This window comes from Actinia tenebrosa, unplaced genomic scaffold (assembly GCF_029948245.1).
Source record: "Actinia tenebrosa isolate PJP-AT-01 unplaced genomic scaffold, QUT_ActTen_1.0 PGA_scaffold10__47_contigs__length_13832649, whole genome shotgun sequence".
NCBI lineage: Eukaryota > Metazoa > Cnidaria > Anthozoa > Actiniaria > Actiniidae > Actinia > Actinia tenebrosa.
Window position 1 is genome coordinate 10107537 of NW_028292570.1, and position 27976 is coordinate 10135512.

Consider the following 27976-nt stretch of genomic DNA (forward strand, 5'->3'; position numbering starts at 1 on the left):
AACGATCGCTGTTTATATAATATAGAACAAGATAACAGAACTAATCATTTTCAGCTGATTTTTGTATAATTAGGAAGAAATTAGTAGGTCTTATTGTTTATCGTTTATGAGTCATTAATTGCATTGTGTTGGATACAATAGTCATCAAATTTTCATTAGTCCTTTGAATTCATTGACGGTAGCGTGATATCCTCGAGATCCTAACTGGAATAAAGTAGCCATTGCGTTTCTCAAAATTAATTTTTTTTAGTGCTTGCTTGCTTGCTTGGTTGGTTGAGTTTTGGAGTTAAAAATTCAAAACCCCTACGCTCTATAAATTGGATTGGTAAACAAAAGGGCTTGTCCAAACTTGTCAAATAATAAACTCATGGCGTTATTTGGTCGTCATGCCAACTTCACAATACCTACCCGTCTTTTTATGGTAATAAGTAATAAGAATAATTAAATCCACCGCATATGATACACGTAATGCGTGACGTATTAGAACATAATTAAATCCTCTGCAAATATACTCAAATCCACCGCTAAATTAGTAAATCCACCGCGAAAATCCGGCTCGTACGGTCCCTAACATACTACTTTTCCTAGTTCGAGTTACGCTCTAACGGAATAAAGAATAAAGAAACATTTCGTATTTGTTTATTAATTATATTTATTTTAGTTTATTAAGCTATTTTCGATAAATAGTCTAATCATATTATCTCTATTTAATAAATTTCAACTTGGTTCATTTTATGATACTATTCACAATGAATTGTACATCGTCATTCAAAATCAGTAGAAACTTTACCGAAATATTTCATGATCGTCTTCTTGTTCGTTCCCTTGTTTGGCAAAATTAACTCCTGCCAATATATAGTTGGAGTTTATAAGCTTAACAGCAACACGAATATTAAATAAGTAATTATAAAAATATAAAAAGGAAAAACCTACTGGAAATCTATATTACTCTACTATTAACGATATTTTGCTTTGACAAAACGTTGACTTGAATTACATGTCACTCCACAACAATCAAAAACCTTATGGACTAGTGTAATTCAAAAATTCTTTTCTTTTTCTACGAAAAACATTTACGCTAACAAGAATTTACAGTTAAAAATATAAAAGAAAAGTAAAGGGGAAAATGTAGATAAAGCGAAAAACTGGTGAGTTCCTTGTCAGCTAGGGAATCGTAATAGAGGTTCCTCTCAAACGAAGAAGAGCCAAGTCTGGAAGCCTACAATTTTTGTCAGGCGTGAAATTTATCCCTCGATTTTTTTTCCGGCCAATGAAAACAAATAAAACGCAACTGTAGTCCCGGCAGCAGGAGATTGAAATGCAAACAAAATAACGAATGCCAACAATTTTTTAAGGGGATGACATTTTAAAAGAAATAACGAGTAGTTACAACTATCGAATACCACGCCAATAATATTAATTCTATTAATTGTATTTCTTTGGTATGCATTTGTCGTTCTTAAAAGACGAATGAATATCTTGCGTGGTATTCTGTAGTTACCCCAAAGCCTTAACTGAAGGTGAGTTGATATTTTCATGAGCAGAAGATAGAGTGATTTTCATAAACCTGTGAAATACACTTTAGCATATTTTGTACTATTACGCTCTAGCTCCTTTGTTTTCTATTGTTTGAATCTGGCTATTCCCATCTAATAAGTATCTTTTGTTTTACGGTTTAATGAAAACCACTCTATGTCATTTTCGTCAACAGCTAGAATATTTGCTCAAAAAGTTTGATAGGATTTGCAGGCCTTTGTCATAAGTTTGAAGCAAGAGACAAAAATAGGCAAATTTCCAAAGTTTGAGTATTATTTAATCATTACAGCGTAACTTGAACTACGAAAGATCTCTTCATGCTGTTGAGTTACGCGCCTATCGCGTAACTCGAACTCACACAACTTTCTTAATGACATCGCACTGCGCATGCGTGACAGCATCAAATTTGGGTGAGGTCAAGCGCGTTAAAAGCAACTTGAAAAGCGCATAACTGGAAGCGCAAAACTCGAAATGCGTAACTCGATGAATATCCGTTCCCATGTTAACTTAGAAATCATGGCAAAGTTTGACATTCTAAAAAAAGTCGTTTTTTAAAGAGGGTAGCGCTTAATAGTCAGGGGCTAACAAACAATTATTAGAAACGGTCCTTTAGCTATAGTGGTGCAAAATTATGTAACGAATTTGTTTTCCACAGGAAGTAAGAAACTCTTGTTCATTAGCTATCTTCAAAAACAAATTTAGCCGAATTTCTTTCTACGCTTCGTATTCCCACATGTCAGTCATGTAAAACAGTTACTTATAATTGTATGATATTTGACTGATGATGTTTTGATCACTAGTTAAAATAATAAAAAGGAATTTATCGTGTACGCCGACGTGCCGTGTTTTATATGGTCGTGGATCCAATCTCGTGGCTAAGCTCGTAATTTAACCAAAGTTATAGCGGAATACAGGAATCCCGCTTGAACCACTCACAATTGCGGCTCTCGAATGCACAGAAAAAACTGCTTTAGGACAAGTTATAGACCAAAAATCAATTTAAAGAAAACTTTCATGTAGTCAAAGGTGGATCAAGAAGTGTCATTCAAGAATTCATGAGGTGTGTGGGGTTTATTTAGCAAACAATCATATTACTTTGTTTGTTTGTTTTTTTTTTTGACAAGCATTTTTCTCGAAGAATCGGACAAATCAAAGACTTTCTCTCTGCTGGAGGAAATATAACACGGAGAGCATATTACGACAACTAATTACATATATGAAAAAAATTATCAATTCTGATTGGCTAAGAGCAATGCTGTGTTAAGGAAATACAGTGCAGGAAAAAGGAAATCAGTGCAGAAAACAGGAAATCAGTGCCGAAAAAAGGAAATCAGTGTAGGTGTTTCTCGATGATGATTGGCTGAGTAACAACGGAAACTAAAATTAGCCAATCACAGACGACCTAGAAAATAACGGAAAATTCAACAAGAAGTTGCAAGTGGCAAAAAAAAATGGCCGGCGTCTTAAGTAGATTTTCTTTTGCAACTGAAAGTACAATAGAAGAGCTCAAAAAAAAAAAAAAAAAAAAAAAAAAAGCTCTAAAAATGAAAATACATCCAGAAGTACATCCTTCTGGCTGAGTGTGTGGGGAAAATGGTGCATAGAAAAAGGAGTAAACGACGAAATCCATAATTACGAGCCGGCTGAACTCAACATTTTACTCGAGAGAATTTACGCTGAAGTAAAAAATAAGGACGGGAAAGATTGTGAGCCAGAAAGCCTTAAAGTTATGATGACGTTCCTAGATATGCACTGCACCTAAGAGATAAAGGGTATAATTTCTCCACTATACGTGACAGAGCCTTCATCTCATCTAAACAAGTATTGGAGGGAAAAGCAAAACGACTACGTGAGTCCGGCAAAGGAAAGCGACCAAACAAAGCGAGACAAGTCTCGAAAGCGGAAGAGGAAGTACTTTGTTCAAGCGAAAAGCTCAATTCCAAAACGCCCGAAAGTCTCAGTCAAACAATGTGGTGGCTACTTACACAGCATTTTGGTTTGCGGGGAAGACAAGAACATCACATGGGATGAGAATGGAGGATTTTCGCATTAGTCAAAACGATGACGGCATGGAGTTTGCAAAATTTGCCGAATGACCCGGGGGGGGGGGGGGGGGGGGGGGCTACTCCCCTATAGGGTATGGTTTTTTGGCTTTTGGGTCTGGGATAGGGTATCATTTTAGTCTGGGATAGGGTTAACGCTGGTTATTGTCTGGCGGATAGGCTACGCTTTCTGCCCACACAAAAACAATAAAAATGTTAGTAAATATTGATCGCAATCGATTGTAAAACCGTATTTTCCGTCTTTTAGTCTGGGATAGGGTGTACAATTCTTAGTTTTAGTCTGGGTTAGGGTATGTAAAATCAAAATTTTAGGTCTGGGATAGGGTCAGGGTTTTGAGGTCCTAGCAGCACACCCCTACCCAAGTTGGGGTGGTAGTACCCCCCACCCGGGCCGAAGGACCAACCAAGACCAGGCAAGGTGGTTGAATTCAAAACCAAGGCAATTCCAGCCAAGGATGTTCGAGACAGGAGGTGAAAGATGTCCAGTATAGTTGTTTCGAGAGTATGTCAGCAGAAGACCCCAAAATATGCAGCAGTCTGGTCCAAACGACCAAACGACAACATTTGGTACAAAGTTCAACCCATGGGAGTGAACAAGATCAACTCGATGATGAAGGATATCGTTTCTGGATTTTCAAACCACAGTGCCCGTAAAACAGTGGTGGGTAAGTTGAGCAAAGCAAAACTTGAAGGAGCCGGCATTGCAAAGGTAACCTGTCATTCGAAATGTGCAGTCCTTGGATGACTATGACGAAGCAGATGAAGATGAGCAGAGAGAGCTTTCATTGGCCATATCAAGAAGGAACAACTGCAAAGATCTGATTTCAGCTACTTCATCTGTTCCTAGTGACATGCAGATGCCTAAAAGTCCCCAATTGATGAGTTTTCAAGCCCAAAATTTGATGAATTCCTTCGTCAATTGCACTGTCACATTCAACTTAAACACCGGGTCAAGCAGCCAGACGACCTCTTCTCCTTTAATTGTGCCACAAAAGCGCAGATCTCATTTCATCGAAAGCAATTCCGACACTGATTGAACATTTTTGAACATTTTTTTACATTATTATTGAACACTTAGCTCGTGGGTTTTCGAAACGCTCAAAAAGCATTCGCCCTATCGCGCTCGTGCTATTTTGAACTTTTCGAAAACCCACTCGTTGAAATTTATTCCAAATTGCACTCGAAATCATATGATTGCCTGTACAAATATTCGTCCTTTTTTTAGCTTTGTAAATCTTTAACAATTCGATTGTTTTTAACCAAGTATCGTATGTTTTTCGTTCAATGAAAATGCCGCTTCGTTCGCATGCTATCGCGGGGTCACATCGGTAAAACAAAGAAGACTTTCATTCAATAATTTTATATCTTTCTACAGATAATTTATTAGTAATTATTGAATGAAATATATAAAGATTATTTCATAGAAAGTTCGACGTACGGAATTATATTCACGAGTTGTTTGTGAAAACACGAACGAGCGAGGTACGAGCGAGTGAGTGTTTTACGCAAACAACTCGTGAATATAATCATGTACAAAGCACTTTCTAAGGTGTTATATGTATATATTATTTTTTGGCATAAACTTTTTTTTTTCGAATCCAAACTTGTGTTGAAAGCGTGCGTGGTTTGTAAACTTGTAAACTCCAAAAAAAACACCGACAAATATTTTGCAAACAAAAACACCATATTTTTTTAATATAGTAAAAGACTTAGTAAGACAGAATGAAACTAGACATTTGAACGTAAATACTTCCGTAATATAAAGTGCTTGAATCATATAAAAAAAGAAAAGAAAAAACATCAAGTCTACAACTTTTGAAAGCTGAAGGCAAACTGTTGAACCCTCGGGAAGAAAATTGCAATAATTTTTCCAGGTTTTCCAGCTAGCTCGTTCGTTTTGATATTTAGACGTCTTTCCTGATTTTCCTGGCTTCAAACACCCTTACACCAAAGGCTACCTTTATCTTTGTTTACTAAAAGGTTTTTACTGTTGTTTTTCCTCGACAAATTCGCAATGAACTGAACAGAAAACAGCCCGTCAACTTTCAAAAACAACAGCTTTTTCTTCTGACCAGGAAGCCAGTAAAGTGTTATTTCTCGTTCTCTGATTGACTGAGGAATTTATCGACTACTCTGATTGGTTATATTTTTCACTTGAGAAAAATGCTATACGCGACGCTGATTGGACGTTATATTACTGTTTTTCACATGAAAATATAGATTTATATTCATAGGCATTACGCTATGGAATTCTCGTTATATATATAATAAAAATTCACACCAAATAATAAAGCTGTTCGAACTAAGTATGATTATAAAACTGTATAAAGACCTAGGCTTTCACTTTAAAAAGCTAAAAAATATTCAAAGACATTTACAAATGCCAATTTACTGACAAAGAAATTCGTCGTTCTGTATTTTGCATTGCCTTTTTCATTTTTTTCTATTTTGTCTCAGTTGTTCTTTTCAAGTTTAACTGAATGTAAACTTCGTCTCGTTCTGTAAAAGACGTAATTAAGTAAGCTTATTTTCTGTTCCCCTTAACCAGTTTTCAAGTCTGTTTTTTTGGCCTTGATTTGTCCTAAATCTCCAGATTTTCGATTTCAATGAAAGACATCCGAGGTAAATTTCACTAAACTTGGTATTGTATTGCATTATCTGTAGTTATCTTCTTTTTTTTTTTTTTTTAAAGTAAAAGAGATTCAAAGCCTAAATTAAAACTGTCGGCCTTGGAAAACTTTGTCGAATAATCTTGCATAAACAAAACTAGTGATGAGTTGTGTACAAAATTCCTAAGTGGGAGAGTATACTCGCGCAAAAAAAAAAATAAATAAATAAAAAAAAAAAAAAGATGTAGTGCATTAATTTCGATTGAATTTTTTCCCCGATCTTATTTTTACCTTTCAGTTTCATTCAAATTATTCTCCCTGTGACTTCCGTATCGGGAGCTCCGCTTTTAGGCAGTGCCTAAAGATAGAGTGAGTGAGTGAGTGAGTGATACTTTATTTATACTCGAAAAAAATTCTATCAATATAAAAATTGCTTTACAAGAATGTCGAGTTAAATAAGAATACAATTTAGACAGCTAAAAAAGTTTATGGGAGTCCAACAGAAGAAAGCTTTCTTTTAAATTCCCTTATACTTCTAGCTGACTTAATATCTGAAGGCAAAGAGTTCCATGCTTTTGCACCTTCATAGGAGAACGCACGTTTGAGGTACTCAGTGTTTGGTTTCGATAATTTTAAACACTTTTCTCCCTTCCGCAAATTATATTTTGTAGTTTGATACTCAAAGCGGTCTCTTAAACTTTGAGGTGCAAGAGCATTCAAAGTCTTGTACATTATTGTGGCTTTATGTTTCTTCCGCCTGTTTTGAAGATTTTCCCATCCTAGAGACATTAAAATGTCGCGCGACCTAGTTTCATAATTACTCTTAGTTATAATTCGGCCTGCGCGATTTTGCATTTTTTGGAGTCTGTCAGCTGATGTTTTTGGTAAATTATCCCAAACCACATCGCAGTAGTCAAACCAAGGAGTTATCAGCGAATTATATATTGCAATCGCCGTCTCCTGGGGGACGTAATCACGAACCTGTCTAAGGCCAGCCAGGCCTGATGAAACTTTTTTACATATATGATCGACATGGTCAGCCCAGGACAGGCGTTGGTCGATTACAACCCCCAGGGTTTTGGCTGTTTGGACACGTGCGATTTGTTTACCTTCAAGGTAAACATGTGGTTTGGAACTTATTTGACGTAATTTGTCGTCAGACCCAATAAACATATATTCAGTCTTTGTTGAATTAAGGCTTAATCTATTTGCCATCAGCCAGTTGGATATGCTAATAATATCAGAATTGATCTGCTCAGATAAAGATTTTACGGAAGTATTACAAGCCGTGAGGCTTGTGTCGTCCGCGTACATTCTTGTACTTGAAAAATGTACACTATTTGGTAAATCATTAATATACAATATGAATAATAATGGACCTAGGATTGACCCTTGGGGAATTCCACAAAGGGTTTGTTTTATAGTAGATAATGTATTATTCACGTTGCATCTCTGTCTTCGCTCAGTTAAATAGGATTTAAACCACTTCAATGAATTTTCTGCAATGCCGTAATTAGCTAATTTATGGAGAAGGATAGAGTGATTAACTGTATCAAACGCTTTCGTAAAATCAAGGAAGGTGATACAGTTAATCTTCCCTTCATCTATATTTGTAAGCCATTCAGTTGTAAGTTCCAGCAGAGCAGTAGTCGTTGAGTGCTGTGGTCTAAAACCTGATTGTTTTTCAGAGAGCAGGTTATTTGAACTAAGATAAGTATATAACTGGTTGAAGACAATTCTTTCGAAAAGTTTAGCAATGGCAGGAAGTACTGAGATAGGGCGATAATTGTTTAAATCATCTCTATCATTTGCTTTATGAATAGGAGTTACCTTGGCGAGTTTAAAGTCATTTGGAAAAATACCACTGTCTATAGATTGATTGAAAATCTTAACTAAGGGATTAATAATAATTGGAGCACCTTCCTTTATCAAGCGCACAAATATGCCGTCTAAGCCCGTTGCCTTATTACTTGATATAGAGTTTAAGATCTTAGATAATTCATCAGAAGTCGTGTGTTGTAATTTAAAGGTCGAGTTTGCTTTATTTAGGTAATAGTTAAAGCTTAGTGGTCCTTCCGGGATTGTACCGGCTAGCTTTGTCCCTATTTCAGAAAAATGAGCGTTAAAAAGCTCAGAGATTTCTTGAAAATCACAAATAGTGTTTTCCCCGCTCTTTAAGGAGGTTATACGAGTTTTGTCTTTACTTTTTCGAGATAAGACTTCATTTATTGTTTTCCAAACTTCGCTCGAATTTCTCGAGATTTGTGAAAAGTGAGTTTCATAGTATTTCTTCTTAGCTTTTTTGATTTCATTGTTTACTCGGTTTTTACTTGCTTTGTATTTTTCCCAGTCATTATTTTGGTTTGTCTTTATTGCTAATTGTTTTAGTTTGTCACGTTCGAGCATCAATTTTCGTATTTCAATTGTCAACCAAGGCGTCCTTCTATTTCTTATGCGCTTCCGCTTTAACGGTGCGTGCAATTCAATAATAGATAGAAACAATTCTTTCCATTTTAACCACATATCATTTGGGTCCTTTAAATTATTCAGGCTATCCCAAGGGAGTGACGCCAAGTCCCTACGAAAATTGTTTGCATCAAAATTTTTGAAAGTTCTAAATGTTATTATTTTGTGCTTATGATTTGTTGGTATAGCTATCTTGCGTATAGCATACACCAGGCTGTGGTCACTCAAAGAGAGGTGTATAACACCGCTCTGGGCAACCCTGTTTGGAGTGTTTGTAAGAATGATATCAATCAATGTTTTGCTTCTTTGGGTGATTCTTGTTGGTTCAGTAATTAGTTGATGTAACTGAAATAACTCAGAAGTATGTCTTAGTTGACGAGCCTGTGTACTTGTATTACTATTGATTAAATCACAGTTCAAATCCCCCAAGACATACAGCTCTTTGAATTCAGAGTCTATTTTTGTCAAAATATTTTCGAGAATGTTACAGAAAGCTAAAACGTCATAATTTGGTGGTCTATAGCAAGCTAATACGATAAATGGTCTACTGTGTGGTTTCGTTATCTCAATACATAGTGACTCAATGTTGTTATCAGATAGATCCGGACGGCTTTTGCCGTTTATACTTGATTTTAAATACAAACTAACACCCCCACCTTGACGATTTCTGTCAAACCTATACAATTCATAGCCTTCAATACCTACTAGAGAACTTGGGATAGTAGGGTCAAGCCTGGATTCATTTATAGCAAGAAGATCAAGGCTCTGATTTGCGACCCATATCCTCAGTTCATCAATGTGTGCGAGTAAGCTAGCAATATTCAACGAGGCCATTTTAAAACCTCTTACCTTTGGTATGTTATGGCTAGAAATTGATACGTAGGATTGATTTGAAAAGCTTTCCTCTATTGGTACTCTACCTAAGGATCAAGTAAAATTAGATTTAATATGACTATTGAAGTCTTTGGCGATGGCTCCTATGCCGGCTCGGTTGAGGTGGAGTCCCTAGATAGACAGACAGACAGACAGACAGACAGACAGACAGACAGACAGACAGGCAGGCAGGCAGACAGACAGACAGACAGGCAGACAGACAGACAGACAGACAGACAGACAGACAGACAGACAGATAGATAGATAGATAGATAGATAGATAGAATGAATGAATGAATGAATGAATGCACCTTTATTTGAGGACGATAGTTTCATAAGTGTCATACACTTCTTTACATGAAAGTCGTACTTCATAAGAAAGAGATTTACATATAATATGTGAAATATTTAAAAATGAATTAAATAATATGAACTATATATATAGCTATTAAAATGCGTATAAATGATAAATATAAAGTGACTAGGTACTATCCGACTGCCAATTAGACAAATTCTTATTAAAAACTAACCTAGAGGATGAAGTTCGGATATGTGAAGGAATAGAATTCCATAATTTAGCTCCTCTGTAAGAGAAACTTTTTTTAAGGAATTCAGTCCTTGGAATGGTTTGAATTTCTAATTTATCTTCGATATTTCTCAATTTAGATTTATAAGCATTTGAATCCTTACTTTTTGAGAAAAGATCTTGTAAATAAGATGGAGTATTGTCATGCAAAATATCATACATCATGAGAGAAAGGCGCTTTTCGCGTCTTATAGCCAAGCGGTCCCAATTCAATTGTTGCAAGATGTCTGCTGACCTTATGTCATAGCCCTGAAAGGTTATGATTCGGGCAGCTCTGTTCTGCAACTTTTGAAGTCGGTCTGCTTGGCCTTTGTTTAAATTACTCCAAACAAGATCACAGTAATCAAATAACGGTTGAATAAGAGCCTTATACATAAGTATTAAGGTATCAAGAGGGACAAAATCTCTGGCTTGTTTTAAACCATTAATGGAAGAGCCAGTTTTCTTACATAAGTTTTCAATATGAACATCCCAAGTTAGGTTTTGATCTAAATACACACCAAGGTGTTTTGAAGAGGTTACCCTCTTTACCTCTTGATCCTTAATCATGATATGCGAAGAAATTCCCAAATTTGAAAGCTGAAAATTTGATCCAATTAACATATATTCAGATTTTACTACATTCAAACTCAGCTTATTAGCCAATAGCCAGTCACTGACACACAGTAAATCTAAATTCACTTTATCATAGAGTTCAGTAGTTGACTTTGATGCGTAACTAATTAGGGTGTCATCAGCATAAAGACGAGGCTGACTAATTTCGAGACAATGAGGCAAGTCATTAATATAAATTATAAACAGTAACGGACCTAAAATCGAGCCCTGTGGAACACCGCTCGTTACAGTTACTGGATTTGAGGTATAGGTTTCAATGGTACAGCATTGACTTCTATCAGTTAAGTAAGAACGAAAGAAATCTAATGCTACTCCACCAACCCCATAGTGCTTAAGTTTAGAAATTAGGATGTCATGTGAAACAGTATCAAAGGCTTTCGCTAAATCTAAGGAAACTACAAGGTTAGTTAAGCCACTATCCATGTTAGTATACCAATCATTTGTAGCCTCTAATAAAGCAGTAACAGTAGAATGTAAGGGTCGAAAGCCAGATTGATACTTAGTTAAGAGATTGAATTTATTAAAATAGGCATATAATTGGTCATAAGCTGCCCTCTCACAAATTTTAGATAAAATAGGGAGAATAGATATTGGCCTATAATTATTTGGATCATTACGATCCTTGGCCTTATGTAGAGGGATCACTTTAGCTCTTTTCCAAAGTGAAGGGAAAATTCCCTTAGCAAATGACGTATTTATGATATTAGCTATGATAGGAGCAATTATGGGAGCAGCTTCTTTTAAAAGCCGACAAGATATGTTGTCCAGTCCTGTGGCTTTATCTGTTGGCATATTGCTTAAAAACTTCAGAACTAAGTCACTAGAGATCTCCACAAAATTGAAATTAAATTCAACTGGTCTGAGGAAATCCTGGAAATCAATGATACCTCTCTCCATCTCTGCGATAGATAGATAGATAGATAGATAGATAGATAGATAGATAGATAGATAGATAGATAGATAGATAGATAGATAGATAGATAGATAGATAGATAGATAGATAGATAGATAGATAGATAGATAGATAGTTAGATTCATGGGGCCCTAATGTAACTTGACACGCTCCCTTTTGTAACATTTGATCCCTTTTGTAACTCATTGCGGTTACAAAAGGGATCACGATCCCTAATGTAACCTCACGAGTTCCCTAATGTAACTTGATGTTCCCCAATGTAACTTGACACGTTCCCTAATGTAACCGGAGGTTCCCTTTTGTAACTCAAGGCGTTCCCTTATGTAACTCCACATTCGCATTCAATTTTCTGTCATTTCTTTTTATTTATTTCAAATAAAAAAGGAGATATGGTAAATCGCAATGCTTTTTTCTCTCCAGTCTTCCTCTCTTGTGTTCTGTTGTGGCACTTCAGGTTCCTTTTCTTCAAGGTTCTGTACAATTGAGTTAGCTAACTTGAAGTGGCTGGCATCTCGTCGTATTTCTCTGCCGTCTGTGGTTCTTCTGGCTGATATGGTAGATCCTTCTATGCGATATATCACGTAAAATGCAGTCTCGTATGCTGTTGTCCACTTGTTTTTTTTCTTCTGTTTAACTAGGACGTAATCTCCTAATACGTAACTGTGTTCTTTGACATATCTGTTCTCTGTGTACTTCCTGGTCTTCTCTTTATACTCGTCGTCGTTCTTTGTTATGGTCCTTTGTAGGTCTGCTTCCTGCTGGAATTCTCTAGGTTGGTGAACCAGTTTTGTTCTGATCTGACGATTTGTCATTGCCGTGTAGGGTGTAGTCTTGGTAGCGGGTTGTGGCGTCGATTGATACCCTATCAACATGTCTTGTACCGCTATATTGCTGTCCTTTCCTTGTAAGTGTGCGATCTGCTCAGTTTTGTTTAACATCTTCATAAAACTTTCCGCTTCTCCGTTGGTTCTTGCGTGTTCTGGTGTCACTCGGTGGTGATGGAATCCCTCTTCTTTAGCGAATCTCTCGAGTTCTGCTGAATTAAAGGGTGGTCCGTTGTCTCTCTCCAAGCGCTCCGGTGTTCCGTAAGTAGCAAAAATGTTCTTCAGCTTCTGCATCGTTGGTTTGTAGGCGGTAGAGTAGACTCTTTCTACTTCAGGGTACCTAGTCCTCTTGTCTATGACCACTAGGTTATAATGACCGTCTGGGTATGGTCCCCCGAAATATACAGACACGACTTGCCACGGTCTGTCCGGAATTGTAGACGGTTTGACTGGTTCTTGTGTCCTCTCCTTGATGATTACTTGGCATTCGAAACACTGTCCGATTATTTGTTCTACTAGATTGTTCATGGTTGGAAACCAGTATTTCTCCCTCAACATCTGCTTGGTCTTTGTAACGCCTAGGTGTCCAAGTTTGTGTGCTGTTTTTACCACTTTTCTTTGAACGCTTGCTGGCACAACGATCTTATTGTCTCTAAGAATAACTCCATCGACTTCGTACAGTTCCTGCCTTATTTGATAAAATGGACTGATATCTGGGTCTCTCCGGTAGTGTTCCCAGTCCTCCGTTATCATTCGGTCACGTAGTTTCTGTAATTGTGTGTCTTTCGCTGTTTCTTGTCGTATCTTGTCGAGAATAACGGCGTGCTCAACTTCAGTGACTTGTTTGACTACTGCTCCTACCTCCTCGTTGTCAGTCTCCGGTAATGGATGTCTTGACAAGAAGTCTAGTGGATCCTTCTCATCTTTCCCTGGCTGGTAGATGAGTTCAAAGTCCACATCCTGCATGCTCATGATCCATTTCTCGATCCGTGGTGGCACTTTGGCCGTTGCTTTGTTGAACATGGGTAACAGGGGCTTGTGGGCTGTAATGATTCTGAACCTTGGTGCCCCGATAAGATACATCCAGAATCTCTCTTTAGCCTAGGCGATGGCTAAAGCGTCCTTTTGGTTTGACTGTACCTTTTCTCTGGGTCCGTCATGATTCTGCTGATGAAGTGTACGGGTTGCAGTCCCTTGGGTGTCTCTTGAAAGAGTCCTGCTGATAGTCCTTCATGGAAGCTTGCTTCAGTGCGTACGATGATTGGCCTTCTTGGGTCGTAGTATGCTACTGTATTCTCACTGGCAATGCTCTCTTTCAGCTTGATGAAGGCGGCTTCTTCTTTCGCTCCCCATCTGAACTGTGTGTTACTTTGTGTTAGCTCTCTTAGCGGTGCTGTTAGTGTCGAGTACCTCGGTATGAACTTTGAGAGATACCCGAGCATTCCTAAGAAGCTTCTCACTTCTTCCTTGGATTTCGGTTGCTTGCACTCTTTCATGGCCCGAACCTTGTCTGGGGTTGGTTTCAGTCCGTCTTCTGTGAATCTGTATCCGTAGAATTCTATTTCTTCCACGCCGAACTGGCACTTGTCGCGGTTGAAGGTGACTCCAAAATCTGCTGCTCTTTGTAGCACTTGCTCCAAGGTCTGGTTGTGTTCCTCTCGGTTGCGCCCTCCGATGAGTATGTCGTCGCGCTGGCTTAGGCATCTTGGTATATCGCCGAATACTCTGTATATTGTCTGATCGAGTAGATCTTGTGATGACTTGGCTCCAAACACGAGTCGTTTGGGTCTCATGTTTCCCCATGGGGTACTGAATGTTGCTATTGCTCTTGAGTCTGGGTGTAACTGTAACTGGTGGTAGCCTTGTCTCAGGTCCATCTTAGAAAAGATCTTGCAGTCGTGAAACTTGTAGGTAAAATCTTCGACGATCGGTCCCTGGGTTATACTGTTCCTGTTCATGTATTCATTTTGTACTCTAAGATCCACACTTGCTCTGATCATGTTGGGCTCTAATTTTTCCCTTGGCGTGTCCTTGAACTTGGGTTTAGGCTGAACCACTAGGGATGAGCACCATGTGACTGGTTCTCCAGGTGGTACTCTTTCGAAGATGTCTTCCTCAATACCTTGTTCAATCCATTTTCTCAACGGCTCTTTAAGATGGTAGGCGACCGGCCTTGGTTTCTGGGCTACAGGTAGTGCCTCTGGTTTCATGCTGAAGTTAACATACAGTTCCTCGTTTCTCTTGTTGTCTCGTATCCTTCCGATACCTTCAAATACCTTGCTGTGTCTGGTAACGATCTCGTCGATGTCCGTCTGTGGCTGCTGTTTGTTCTTGTCTGCGATCCTTCAGATCTGTGAGTCCTGTTGCGTTCCTAAGCTGTTTGCTTCAGCTAGGGTGCCTCAGTTCCTTAACATGCCGAGTTCCGTAAGAGTGGCTCTTCCGATCAACGGTGCTGAATTAATCCGTCCTCGAACGACGATGAAGGTTGTGGATACTCATCTGGTTTTGTTTCTAACGATGGCGTTTAACTCCCCTTTTACAGGTAGTCTGTACTGCAGTGCGTTTAGCTTTACCTTGCTTCCGCGCAGCTGTTTCTGCGGTTCCTTGGACCGATTGGTCAGCGCTTTGAACTGATGCTCATCCAAAATGTTGACATCCGCGCCACTGTCAGGTTCAACTCCGACATCAACGTCGTCAATTCTCACCGTTATTATCTTGGACTGGTTGATTCCACTCTTGAGGTTTTTTGCTTGCTTGAGGTGTTGGTAGAATTCGTCGTCTGAGCTGGTCAAGTCTTGTTGCTCTTCGGTAGTGGTTTTTTTCACTTGTTTTTTTCTTGGGTTCTCGGTTTTACCCTTGTACTCTTAAGGTTTTGTAAACGGTTTTGTTTTGCAAACTATTGCATAATGGCCTCTCTTATGACATTTCATGCAATTTTTGCCTCGGGCAGGGCAGTTTTGCGGTTGTACGTGCTTTTGTTGTCCGCATCTATCGCACTGTTCGCGCCTCTGTCTGCACGGTAATTCTTTGGACTTTGTGGGTTGCCTGTGGTGCTTTGTGATTTTCGCAATTTCCTTTGAAGTTTCCTTCATATCTTTTATCATGGTGTGAGTATCTTCCATTTGACTTGCTTCTGCTAGAAATTGATCTAGATTCCACTTTTTGCTTATGGCTTTTTGAATCAGTGTGCGGCTCTCGCTTGTTTGAATTAAATGTTCTAAAATTCGCTCATCTAAATTGTCGCCAAACTCACATTCCATCGCCTGTTCTCTCAGCCTCGCGGCGTATGCTAATGTCGTCTCACTAGCTTCAGGTTTCGTGGCAAGGAATTTATATCTAGCATGGTGTTTATTCCGTTTGGGTAGAAATTGCTCATTTAATTTCGATTTCAACTTCTCGTATTCATTCATCTCTCCTGCGCTAGGATTTTGCAAACTTTTCTCTAATCTAGCGATTTCTTTCCCGCCATAAATAATTAATGCGTCTTTCTTATTGGTCGGATCACTGATCTTGAAATACCTGAATTCTCGCTCAATTTCTTCTAGCCATTCCTTCCAGCGCTTTCCTGTTGTAATCTGGTCCTCTCCTGGTGTAAATGGAGGTGTTTTGGGGTTTCTAGTTTCTGTAATAACTGTTGCTTGTTGTGCTTGAGCTGCCTGAGCGGCGCTCGCTTCTGGTTCTGGCCATCGCCAACTATTCCTGTCATGCGCCCGCGTACAAATGCAGCGGTGTCGCTTGAAAGTGTTAAGCGAGTTAAGTCAGATTTTACAAAGAAATGTATAGAGAGTCAAGATAGTTTTCGATTTATAAATTTCTGTGTAAACAGTTTTCCACTTGCCGGGGTAAAAGAACAATATATAACATTAAAGCATTTGATTTTTACCAAACATACTTTAATTTGTTTGGAAAAACCTTTTCGTCTCGATAGTTAGATTTTAACAGCCTTCTTGCCATAAGTGCTTTGTTAAATTGCAAGAAAAACACAAAAGGTCAAATATCATAAACAGGATTTCTCAAAATCAGAACTAGTTACCTCATTTGCCGGGGTCGATCCTTAAAATACACACATTCTAAATTACTGATGTCGAATCTGTGGTCGATTGAACGAATTTATACTTTTCGTTTTTTACTTTCAAAAAGCTCCGATTTGAGACGAATATTTGTGAGATCCTTCTTCAAGAATAGGCACTTTGTGAAGCAAAAGCCTTTAAAATTATTCGCAAAATACGGTATGTTTGGTACCTAAATAAAGCTTGAATCCTCAGCTTTCGTTTGCCATCGTTTGTAATAGGATACCTATTAAAGCACAGGAATACCGTAGCAAAAGGTTTTGTTTCTCTAAGTCCGGGCCTGAGAGAGCTTGGGCTTCCTGTGGTTTTTATTTTATACATGATATCCGCTGACTTGGCGAGCAGCGCATGGCCGGAATAGTTGGCGATGGGCGGCATTTCTCTTCACTTCTTGTGTTTATTTGGCTCTGTTCGACTTTCTTTTTCACTAAGCTTTGAGGATTTTTTTCAATCGACTTTTCTGGCTTGTTTTTTTCACTCGTCGCCAATGTTGTGTCCGCAGAATCCACAATAAATAGAGACTTTGATGTTATTCGTCCTCGTGCTTTATTCCTCACACACTAACTACACACACGATTAAATTACATGTATGTGTCATGTGACACATGGCGTGACAGCCGGAAGTAATCTGGATATTACAAGTTCAAGGAAGCATTCAAAGCTCAATTTGACAATGGCACATCACATTTCATGGGATTCAAACAAATATATTTTTACTAGGGAAAACGAAATACGAATCGTCCACCTATTTCGTGCACAATAGACCATTTTCGAGTTCCAAATTACCGCTGTGTTTCTTGATTACAGGCTCATTTACACAGGATTAGACACGATTTTGTGCAGAATATTCACGTGTTCCAGTCAAGGTCCGTCGAATTTCAAAGTGTTTGTGTTGTTGAAGTTGTGCCTTTTTTTAATTTATCGTTGGTATTTGTGAATATTTAGACACTGATACGAGACAAACACTGTATGTATGAGTCTGTAATCAAGGAACACAGCGGTAATTCGAAACTCGAAACTTGTCTATTATGGAGCTAATGGCGAAGGTAATGTAGTTCACAGTTCAAGTAGGCAATGTGTGTTGGGACTGAATTATCCGCCTGTATATTCTCACATTTTGAGCTTTTGTTCAAGGTTATCGAAGGCAATTACTGTTCCTTAGTTATTATATTTTTGAACCAATTTTCTAAACATATTTTGCTGACAATTAATGTAAATAGCTTTACAAAACTGTAGACATGTATATGTATAATTTGATGGCATGGAGGCAAATTGTGCATCATCTATAGCAATGTTTTTATTTGTTGTTCAATATTTTGAGCCCATACAATTTCTATGTATTTACACGCCATGTTTGATTTACTCATGTGTAACTCTGCTGAGGGATCACGGGCTCAAAAAGTCCCAAATAGTTGACGATGTCTCCTATATTGGTTGTTGCTTGCACCTTGTTAAATCTTCTGGCAAAGTTAAATTGAACAGTGAAAATTAACTAGCGTTATCGTTAAATGATTCTGGCATCTCTTGGTGCTTGAGTATAATTTCACTCTAGTTCAAAGAGCACTAGATTCTTCATTGTTATCGTTGAATGTTTCTAGTTTCTTGGTAATGAGTAAACGAAACAGGCTTATTTCTCAATTGACACGGTTTTCTTTGTTATTCACAAGGCTTTATTTTTGTTATAACCCTCATTATAAATGCGAGGTCAATTTATAGTTATTAACCCGGTTAATAACTATATATAGACCGTTCGCATTTATAATGAGCAACATTTGAAAGAAAACCTTCTCAATTTATAAATAAAATACTTAATTACCTAGAACGTCGGCAATAAGCCTATACAACCCTCGGGCCTGCGGCCCTCGGGATGTATATGGCTTATTGCCTCCGTTGTCGGTAATTAACTCTTACTTTATGATAGATGAGGCGGTAGGCCATGATAGATGAGGCGGTAAGCCGTGTGGGAAGGGCTCAGAAGCCATATAAGAACACGGCGTAATAGGTAAATTACGAGCCTTGTATGAAACGTCCGAAGAGTGCCAATGGGCCTTTCACAACTTCAAGTCGCGTAAAAAATGAGCCAGCTCAACTAGATACCGTGGACAGCTGTTTTGGCCTGTATTGGGCCTCGTCAGCACAGGCTTTATGCAAGCATGATTTCCCTTTAGTTCAAAGAACACTGGATTCATCAGTGTTATCGTTGAATAATCATAGTTCAAAAAATCATGACAAAATTTAAAAAACTAATTAAATTAAAAAATATAAAAAGCCCCAATGAAATCAATTTGAAAAAAACAAAATAAACTGAAACAATTTACTAATTCTTCATAAATTCAATATAAAATCAAGTCAAAATGAAAGCAAAATACAAGGATAAATGAAAAGAAAAGTACAGTATGATTTCTAATTCCAAGAACAAAATATCTAACATTTTCAGTGTTATCGTCGAATGAATCTAGTTCAAAAAATCATGACAATATCATCAGTTTTATCTTGGTAACAAGTAAACTAAGCCGGTTTAGGTGGGGCAGGCACAAGTTCTGATGTCATCATCGTCATCGTCATCGTCATCGTCATCGTCATCGTCATCGTCATCGTCATCGTCATCGTCATCGTCATCGTCATCGTCATCGTCATCGTCATCGTCATCGTCATCGTCATCGTCATCGTCATCGTCATCGTCATCGTCATCGTCATCGTCATCGTCATCGTCATCGTCATCGTCATCGTCATCGTCATCGTCATCGTCATCGTCATCGTCATCGTCATCATCATTATTATTTTAATTGTTATTAGTATAGGAAATCGCACGATCTCGAGTACAATTTGGAAATTAATAGAAACGAGTAATGTTTTGAAAGTTCTTGTAATTGCACGAGCCTTTAGGCGAGTGCAATTAAAGAACGTTCAAAACATTACGAGTGTCTATTAATTCAAATTGTACGAGAAGATTGTGCGATTTTCTGTTTATAGTTCACTCAACAAAATTTCAGTAAAAAATTCGAAGCGACGCCGTTCATCTTTGTCTATTTGGCGGCCGATTTTCAGTCCATCGCGCAACTGAAATGCATGAAAAAGATTAGTTCTTACGGCTTTATAATTTTATTTATATGTTTTTTAAGTACAAAATGATAGAAAATCATTGCTTTGACATTGTTTTGGCCGTGTTGCCATAGCGACTTAATTCGGTACTCCTACGGAGTACAATTAACGCTATAATTGTACTCCTCTCGACCAATCAGAGTCGAGTAATTTTGTTGAGTGTACTATAATTATTGTTATTATTACTATTATTACTACAGCTTTTCTGAGTAGTGGATCTACGATCAATCTGGACCCCATCGGTGTATCTAACAGTAACATCATACCAGATGACAGATTTACGGCAAGCTCATATAGGTCTATGTATGACAAACCACACTATGCACGACTGAATGGAAATGAAGGGGCATGGATACCAAAGACCAATTATGACCCTAATGACTATCTACAGATAGACTTGGGTGAGGTGTTTGTTATCCGTGCTGTAGCTACACAAGGCTATCCTAATTTGCCATTTTGGACTACAGAATACCAGATTTCAACATCTATTGACAGTAACACTTGGACAATGTACCAAAGTAGTGGCAAAGTGAAGGTAAGCACATATTTAGACCAGTATATTCTTATATTATGCGAAATGTACATCTAGATTTACTTATTTACTTAAAAAATGTTAACTTGGAACTCACTTGTTCATTGTCCTATATTTTATTGTTATGGAAACGTTTGACATTCTAAAACGTTGAAAACTGGAAACGATTTTTTTTTTCTCGATCGCTTTAGGAATTATCGAAAAAAATTGATAGTTTTGAAATTGACAGAATTATATTCTTTTCTTCCTTGCCTTTCCTTTTGTGTTGCAAAAACAACCACAACGACAAAAGCAACAACAACAACAACACAACAACAACAACAACGGCAACAACAACAACAACAACAACAACAGCCACAACAAAAATAGCAGTAACAACAACAACAACAGAACAACAACAGCAACAGCAACAACAACAACTGCAACAACAGCAACAACGAAAACAGCAGAAATAACGACAACAACAACAACGACGACGACGACGACAACAACAACAGAAACAACACAACAACAACAAAAGCAACCGATTAATTATTTTATAGTTATGATGTCAAATAGTTGTCACAACGCGAATCTCTCTGAGAAAAAAAAACCTACATGCTTTTCAAATGAAAGAAATGAAGCATTCTGAATTTCTTAACTTTGGCACAGCGAATTTCACAGAAATTGTGTTCCACCAGCGCTTGGAAGAGAGAGCGCTCTTACCGCTACGCCACCCACGCTCCCCATAAAATATCAACGTCCATAAAATACCATCAACGTGTCCTGAAAAATCTTGACATTGTGGGAGTGGAAATATCCAAAAAGATGTGATCGGAATACGAAATTGATAAGGCAGGATGGAAAACTGAAATAGCGGGCGAGGAAAATATAGAAAATTATAGTAATGTTGGTATACGAAAAAGAGGGTCTGACAAAGGGAAACTTTATCATGCCAATGTCACCTATCCGCGCGTGGTCGCTTAAGGCCACAAAAAAATCATAAATATTCCTTCTTTCTTGTTTTTCTTTATTATCTGAATCCAAAATAAATACAGTAAGATACTTTCTACAAATACTTTTAACTTGAGAAAATAATATCAGCCTAAGTTATCAAAGAAGACGATAGCTAATTATCTTATGAATTACTAATAAAACTAAAGTTCATAAATAGACAATGTTTTTTTTTTTCAAAACGCCCTTGGCCAACCTTTTTTATTTTGTCGATCTCGGCTTGGCTTTGCTGTCTCTCGCTTAGTCTCTCTTTTGCCTTTTCATCTAAAACAGGCCACTCCAACATACTTCAATGGTTCTTGTGACTTTTCTCGTCCAAGCCAAACCGAATATATAGTTCTGTTGATTTCGACTCCTTGGTTTTCGAGTCTTTTGAATACGTCCTTTAAGTTACGTTAATTCTTTTCTTCCTTTGAGTAAATTCTAACCTTTCTCTTGATTTAGCTGATTCGCTATTCTGCAACTGACTTCCCTAAAGGTCCACTGATGAACTTCAGCGATCAAGTGGAAATAGCCGTATTTTGTACTTGGGAATTGCGAGATTAGCAAACGTTGACGACACACATCGATTACACATACTGGACGTAATAGCCCCTTTTCGAGTTGTCACGATACCGCTGGGACGCCTTGCATTGCGGGCGCATTTAAGTATGGAAACGAGGCTCCCACTGTAAGATTCGGTTCAGTACTGTAAACAATAGTGATACAGACGAGAACACTAGCATTTATCGTCAAAATGAGCGCAGGAAAACCACCGGAATCTACAGAAAAGAAAATATATAGTCCTTCAATGAAGCCAAGAAGTCGTGGAAGGCAATGTGCAGCCTTAAATTGTTATAATTACGAGTATAATGCTGACGGATCAAGATCGAGCTTACGCTTCTTCACGGTTCCCACTGACCGCAAAAGGAAGGCACGTTGGTGCAATTTAATAAAACGCCAGGATGGAAAAGATGGATTTAAAGTCACTTCTAGCACCGTGATTTGTGAAAATCATTTCCAAGAAAGCGATATGACCAAATCTTATGGAGGAAAAGTCAGATTGAAAGCAGGTACAATAAGTGAAATTTAGCTCGAAGGATTATCTGTAAGCTTACATTATGGAGCTTCAAATTTTGTTCTGACAGTCTTTCTAATACTCACAAACCGTAGGCATATAATTTTGGAAATCATTTCTTTCTAAAATTTCTGCTCAGATATTGATAGGGTGTTAAACTAACGAAGTATTCTTTACAGGGGCAGAACCTTCCAAAAATATTCCTGGCATGAAGCCTCTCCCTCCAAAAAGAAAGCTTCCGGCAGTCCGTATTGCTCTCCCGACCAAGAAAAGAAAAAAGACTGCTTCTAAAGTCTCAAAACAACATATCGGTAGGTCAGACCTGCAACAGGTCATCGAAGAGTCCATCCTGGCTTCTGAACAAATAGTTGTCAAGGAATCAGTCGAGGAGACACACACTGAGGTATATTCACTTGAATCAGAAACCTGTGGCATGGCAGACAAGTGTGTGCAGACAGACTTTTATCTGTTGCCTGAAAAGGACACCAGTGACCACACGTACGCATTTGCATTCAAGCAAGATAACCGAGGAGACCTTGTGGAGGCCATGCGTGAAAGACTGGAAGTAAAAGAGGAAGAACTTAATAAGCTGAAGGCTAAACTTGGACAATTGCAAAAGGACTTAGACAGTTACAAGGAGAGAGAGTTTTCTCTAAACAAATTTAAAGATGACCCTTCTGCAATCCAATTTTATACTGGCTTCCCTAACTATGAGGCCCTTATCGCATTTCATAAATATCTTGAACCCAAAGCTGCAAAGCTTCAGTACTGGGGATCGAAGAACATCCAAGACTCCCAGCCTTATCAGGAGGAGAGAAAGAAGAAGCCTGGAATAAAACGCTCATTAACCTCTCTTACAGAACTGTTTCTTGTACTAGTAAGACTCAAAGTAGGGCTGTTTGTGAAAGATATTGCTGATCGATTTGGGATTTCTGTTGGGCATGTCAGCAAAATTTACTCTACATGGATTAATTTTCTACATTTGGAGACTGAATCCCTTTTTCCATTCCCAAGTCAAGATACAATAAGACAAAATATGCCAGAACAGTTTGCCCTCTACCCAACTACCAGAGTCATAATTGATTGTACTGAGGTATTTGTAGAGGTTCCATCCTCCATGAAAGCCCAATCTCAGACATGGTCAAACTACAAACATCATAATACCTTCAAGGTATTAGTGGGCATTTCTCCAAATGGCCAAGTTATATTTATTTCAAAGTTATGGGGAGGTCGTGTATCTGATAAACTTATCACCCAAAAATCTGGACTAATTCGTCATTTGCAGTCAGGAGATAATGTCATGGCAGATAGAGGCTTTGACATTACTGACATCTTGCCAGCTGGGGTTGGCCTGAATATCCCCCCGTTTAAAGGTGCTCGTGCTCAGCTGTCTGCAGAGGAAGTAAGAGAAACTGCTCGCATAGCTGCTGTGCGGATCCATGTGGAGCGTGCAATTGGGCGAATAAAAAATTATCACATCCTTGATGGTACCCTGCCCCTCAGCTTGGCTCACCTTGCTGACCAGACATTCAGTGTATGTGCATACTTGACAAACTTTTTACCTCCTCTCCTTCCCCCAAAGGAAAAGTAAGAAATTAATTTAAGTTATGTTGTTTTATTTATCGGGTGTGTTCATTCTTAGGTCAAAATGTTTGCACTGCAATTCTTCAATGTCAAAAATGACTGTTGAGATATGTCACAGTCAATACATGTCAAAATACTTATGTATCTCTACAAAGTGGCCTTCTGCTTGTAGATCTATTGTGATGTATATGAAAAATATAGTTAAATTTCATTACATAAATTTCTCTTCACAAACTCATATAATATTAATTAGAGTGCTTGCACTATACCTGTGAAATATCATCAAAGTTGTTAGTAGCTATATAGTTGCTACTTAGTAACTATTTTGTCACTATCACTGAACCAGAATATTGTTAAACAATACACTTGAGACACCACATACACTAGAGACCCAATTATATTGTTATTAACAATGTACTGGTTGACCAATAGTGACTACTAGTTACTATCTAGCAACTGATGTTTCACATATATATTGCAAGCAATCTAATAGAAAGGAAAGCATTTTATTATTTAAAGTGTTTCCAACCCCCATGCTTGTATAGTTTGACACCACGCTGAACTCTTCTGGTTAAAACTTCAGGTAGGAATGCTCTTTTATAGAAATGCATTGTCCTTGGTAATGCAGTCTTATACCACCATTCTTTATTAAAGTTAATGCGTTCAATAAATATGACATCATCACCAAACCATGTGGCAAAATCCACCCACTCTAAATTACATACAAACATTTGTCCTTGAACTTGATAATAGTACTTGTGACCAACTTTTAGTTGTGGCTGCCCACTGCCATTGATACCCACGAAAAAAGCTTTATCCTTGCATGCATCCTCCACAGACATCCCTTGTTTTGAGTAAGGACATTTAATTTCAAGACCCCCAGTTTTCATGCCCTTTGCAAGTGGATCAATAACCTTCCTATCTAGGCTAGCTCCTAGGCCAGAGTCTTCTTTTGATAGAATTGTTCCAACTTCATGTACCTCGAGAGCATGATTCCCATCTGCTCTTTTCATTGTAAGGTATGTCTGAACAGCATCATCTTCATGTTCTCTGCCAAATCTAAGAGATGGGGCTGAGAGATTACTATCTTGATACATTATAGAGTGTAAAAGAGCATCTGGCTCCTTTTTCCTGACAGCTGCAGAGTAGAAATTAGATGCTGTAAGTTTCACTTTTCTTAGGTCTCTCCACGCCTGATTGGAATGTTGCCCTCTTGTGATACGCTCTACTCTTTCAATTTCAGTGTCATCAATTTTTTCTGTGTATAAATCCATCATAGATTTAAATCTAGGTATTGATATGTCATAACTATCATTGAATGGCATACTACCAGAGTCCAAAGGTTCCTCCCTAATATCAGGTGCATTTTGAAGTATGTCTGCACATATACTGTCTATTTCCACCCCATTAGTACTGTTAGTTATCAGTTGGCTCTTCACATTGTGAAATAAAAAGTAGCTGCTACTATGAAGGCTGTTGCTTAGGGCCGTAGAAAGCTCAGCCACTTTTTCAGGATTGACACACCTATCTGCTGGTGCCCTGGGATCATAATTAGTTGACTTGGGAACTGTGGCAGATAATTTTCCAAACTTATACTTTGTTATTACAATGTTGTCAACTGGTTTGGGTTCCACCTTCATGTTTCTAGGAGTATTCCAAGAGCAATGTTTTGATGTACAAGAAATGGGCTCAGAATGCTCCTTCAATCCTTGGTGGCAGAAGTCCTCTATTGCAAATAATAAGCCTCCGGCATGATTACAATGACCCAGGCCACCAACCCCTTTCCTGGTAATCAGGAAAATAATATGTATATAAATAATAATAGTTTTATCTTGCTATAAGTATATCTTAATGGGTTGAAATAATGTATTAGTATAATAAAACAAAAGTGGAGAATAAATTTATCTTAAAAATAGAAATGCTATCCCCCGGAAGAAAAAAAATTCAGCTAAAACTGGAAGAAAGGAGAGGACTACATTTCTCACTTGGGTAAAAACTAAAAATAGTACAATTGAAGAAAATAACTCACCCTGCCGGGCATTGACATGCGGCTTGTGAAACTTCGCCGCTTTCGCTGTCAAGCACAATCATGACACCATATTTTTCCTGCTTCATGGAAGCCAGAACTTCCCCTTTAACGTAAGTAAGTTTGTCTCGTACTCCCACTTCCAGTTTTTTTATATGTCCTTCCTTGAAAAACTGAAAAGCCTTAAGCTTTTTGTAGCCAGCTTGGCGAATGGAGGCGTGATCATACTTAGCTGTTTTTATAACCAAGTAGTCGTAAAGTTTGAGGAAGTCGAACGGAGGTAACTTGCGCAAATCATTCGTCCAAGCAGAACCAGCGGCGCGTGCTGCAAGGCTTCCGTAAGTCACCTCTCTGTTGTCTACTCGGCTCGAAGATGCTGTTGTAACGAGAGGAACGTTTGCTGAAACTGGAGTAGCAGTGGGAGTGGATGATTTTGCTCTTTCTTGCAGCACATGGCATCGAATGACCAGGTCTGCTTTTTTCCCAGAAGTTAGCTGGCCATGATCTTTGAGAATCTTTTTCAGTTCATCCACTTTTAGCTTTCTCAGATCATCGAGAGATGCAGAATCGATTTCTGACAGAGTTTTCGGAGATTCCATGGAAATCGAGTGATTATGGGGAATTATTATTGTTTAAAATCTCGTATGCCGACGGTATATTACAGCTGATGATTCTCTTTGTAAACAAATGTTACAGTGGGAGCCTCGCATTCATGCCCCAAAAGCGCGCCCGCTGTACGAAATATAGCGGTTATGCAGAGGCGCGGGAGAATTCGAAACTGGACTATTAACTAAGGCGTAAGCGGAATAAATTACATGAATTATTCTTAGAAAATTGCATGAAAAGCGTGCAAAAGCAAACCTATTGACAATCATTCTTCTACTATAACAAAGTATTATTAAACAAAAGAAGAATGCTATAAATAGGCAACTAACGGAATGTTGGAATTGGCAGGACGTCCGTTAAGCAACTAACTTGATATCCTATATTCGAAGATAGTTTGTGCATAAAAATCAAGCCTCTGTGTCCTCCTGACTTTCATCAGCCCAGAGTTTGTTTCAGGGAGCAATCCGTGAGTAAACCGTGCCCTGACTTTGGTTTACTCAGAAATTTTTTCAGGTTTAAATCTGCGAGTTAGCTGTGTCTTGAGTTTGATCAGTCCAGCGTTATTTCCAGGTACCGACATAATTTGAAGGTTATATTTTTGCTAACTCGAATACAGTACAACCCCGCGTATAAGAACCTAAAATTTAAGATCCTGTCAGGCTGAAATTTTCATGTTGAACACCCTTCACATAAGAACCATTTCAGGCTGAAATTTCAAATGTTTTTAATTTCCAAATATAAAGTCAATCTGTTTTATTTTGTTGTGAATAATAAATACAGTACTCTGTATGATAGAGTGCTTAACCTGTGTTCATGAAATAATATCTAAATGAAATATAATAGTTCCTTGTTGGTTGTCGTTACATTCATTATTATTTTGCTTTATCAACCATAGATTTTATAACTATAATCCGAGCTTTCGGCATACTCGACCATCCACAGGGAAATGAAAAAAAAAAAACACGTTACGATGGACAAAGAAAAACGCGATCAAACCATGTTATATGTGCGCGCGCATTAAATTGACATTTCTGCTTAGCCAAATTGCCATGCAAAGTGAAAAGTTTTCTTGTAATCTGCAACGGTTTTTTACCGCATTCTTGGTTAATTAAATCAAATAGTTCCTTGTTGGTTACTTCCTAAATTAAATTAAATTAATTTTAAATGATGATGATTGAACTGTTTGGAGTGCAATTTGGACTATAATACGAGTGATTTCAAAATTCCATGACCGAATAGCGGGAGTGCAATTTGTTAATCACAAGTATGATTTTGGTCCAAAATTGCACGACGCGAAGTTCAATTACCACTTAATCATATTCTTTTTGTAATCATACACAAGAATTAGATACAATAAGGAGTGCAGAATAATCAATTTAATGTAGAAGAGGAAGTAAATCAATCCTGGTATAAAATAAATTAACGATTTATCAGCAAATCTTTAAATATTCATAAATAATGCTAATTTATATCCGGTTTCATATTACCATAATAACAGTGCAGTCACATGACTTATTACAT

The 27976-nt window shown here is 38.0% G+C and overlaps 2 protein-coding genes across 2 annotated transcripts; one reads left to right on the top strand and one right to left on the bottom strand.

Annotated features, from left to right (window-relative positions):
- Window positions 1-21868: 21868 nt before the first annotated feature.
- LOC116290274 (uncharacterized) lies at window positions 21869-23976 on the top strand. The gene is made up of 2 exons (XM_031697281.2): window positions 21869-22234; window positions 22419-23976. The coding sequence occupies exons 1-2, from the start codon at window positions 21919-21921 to the stop codon at window positions 23828-23830; spliced, it is 1728 nt and encodes a 575-aa protein (XP_031553141.2). The 5' UTR covers window positions 21869-21918; the 3' UTR covers window positions 23831-23976.
- A 158-nt stretch (window positions 23977-24134) lies between these two features.
- On the bottom strand, window positions 24135-26492 carry LOC148912981 (uncharacterized). Its single transcript, XM_089026280.1, has 2 exons — window positions 25853-26492; window positions 24135-25608 (listed from the first exon to the last, which is right to left on the bottom strand). Exons 1-2 carry the CDS (start codon window positions 26446-26448, stop codon window positions 24333-24335), a joined length of 1872 nt encoding a protein of 623 aa, XP_088882406.1. The 5' UTR covers window positions 26449-26492; the 3' UTR covers window positions 24135-24332.
- Between the last annotated feature and the right edge of the window lie 1484 nt (window positions 26493-27976).

Excerpts from the sequence above, each read along its gene's own strand:
- LOC116290274 (XM_031697281.2), top strand. The coding sequence starts at position 21,919 with ATGAGCGCAGGAAAACCACCGGAATCTACAGAAAAGAAAATATATAGT. Across the intron at positions 22,235-22,418 it reads AAAAGTCAGATTGAAAGCAG|GGGCAGAACCTTCCAAAAAT; the intron begins GTACAATAAGTG and ends TATTCTTTACAG.
- LOC148912981 (XM_089026280.1), bottom strand. The coding sequence starts at position 26,448 with ATGGAATCTCCGAAAACTCTGTCAGAAATCGATTCTGCATCTCTCGAT. Across the intron at positions 25,609-25,852 it reads GCATGTCAATGCCCGGCAGG|GAAAGGGGTTGGTGGCCTGG; the intron begins GTGAGTTATTTT and ends CCTGATTACCAG.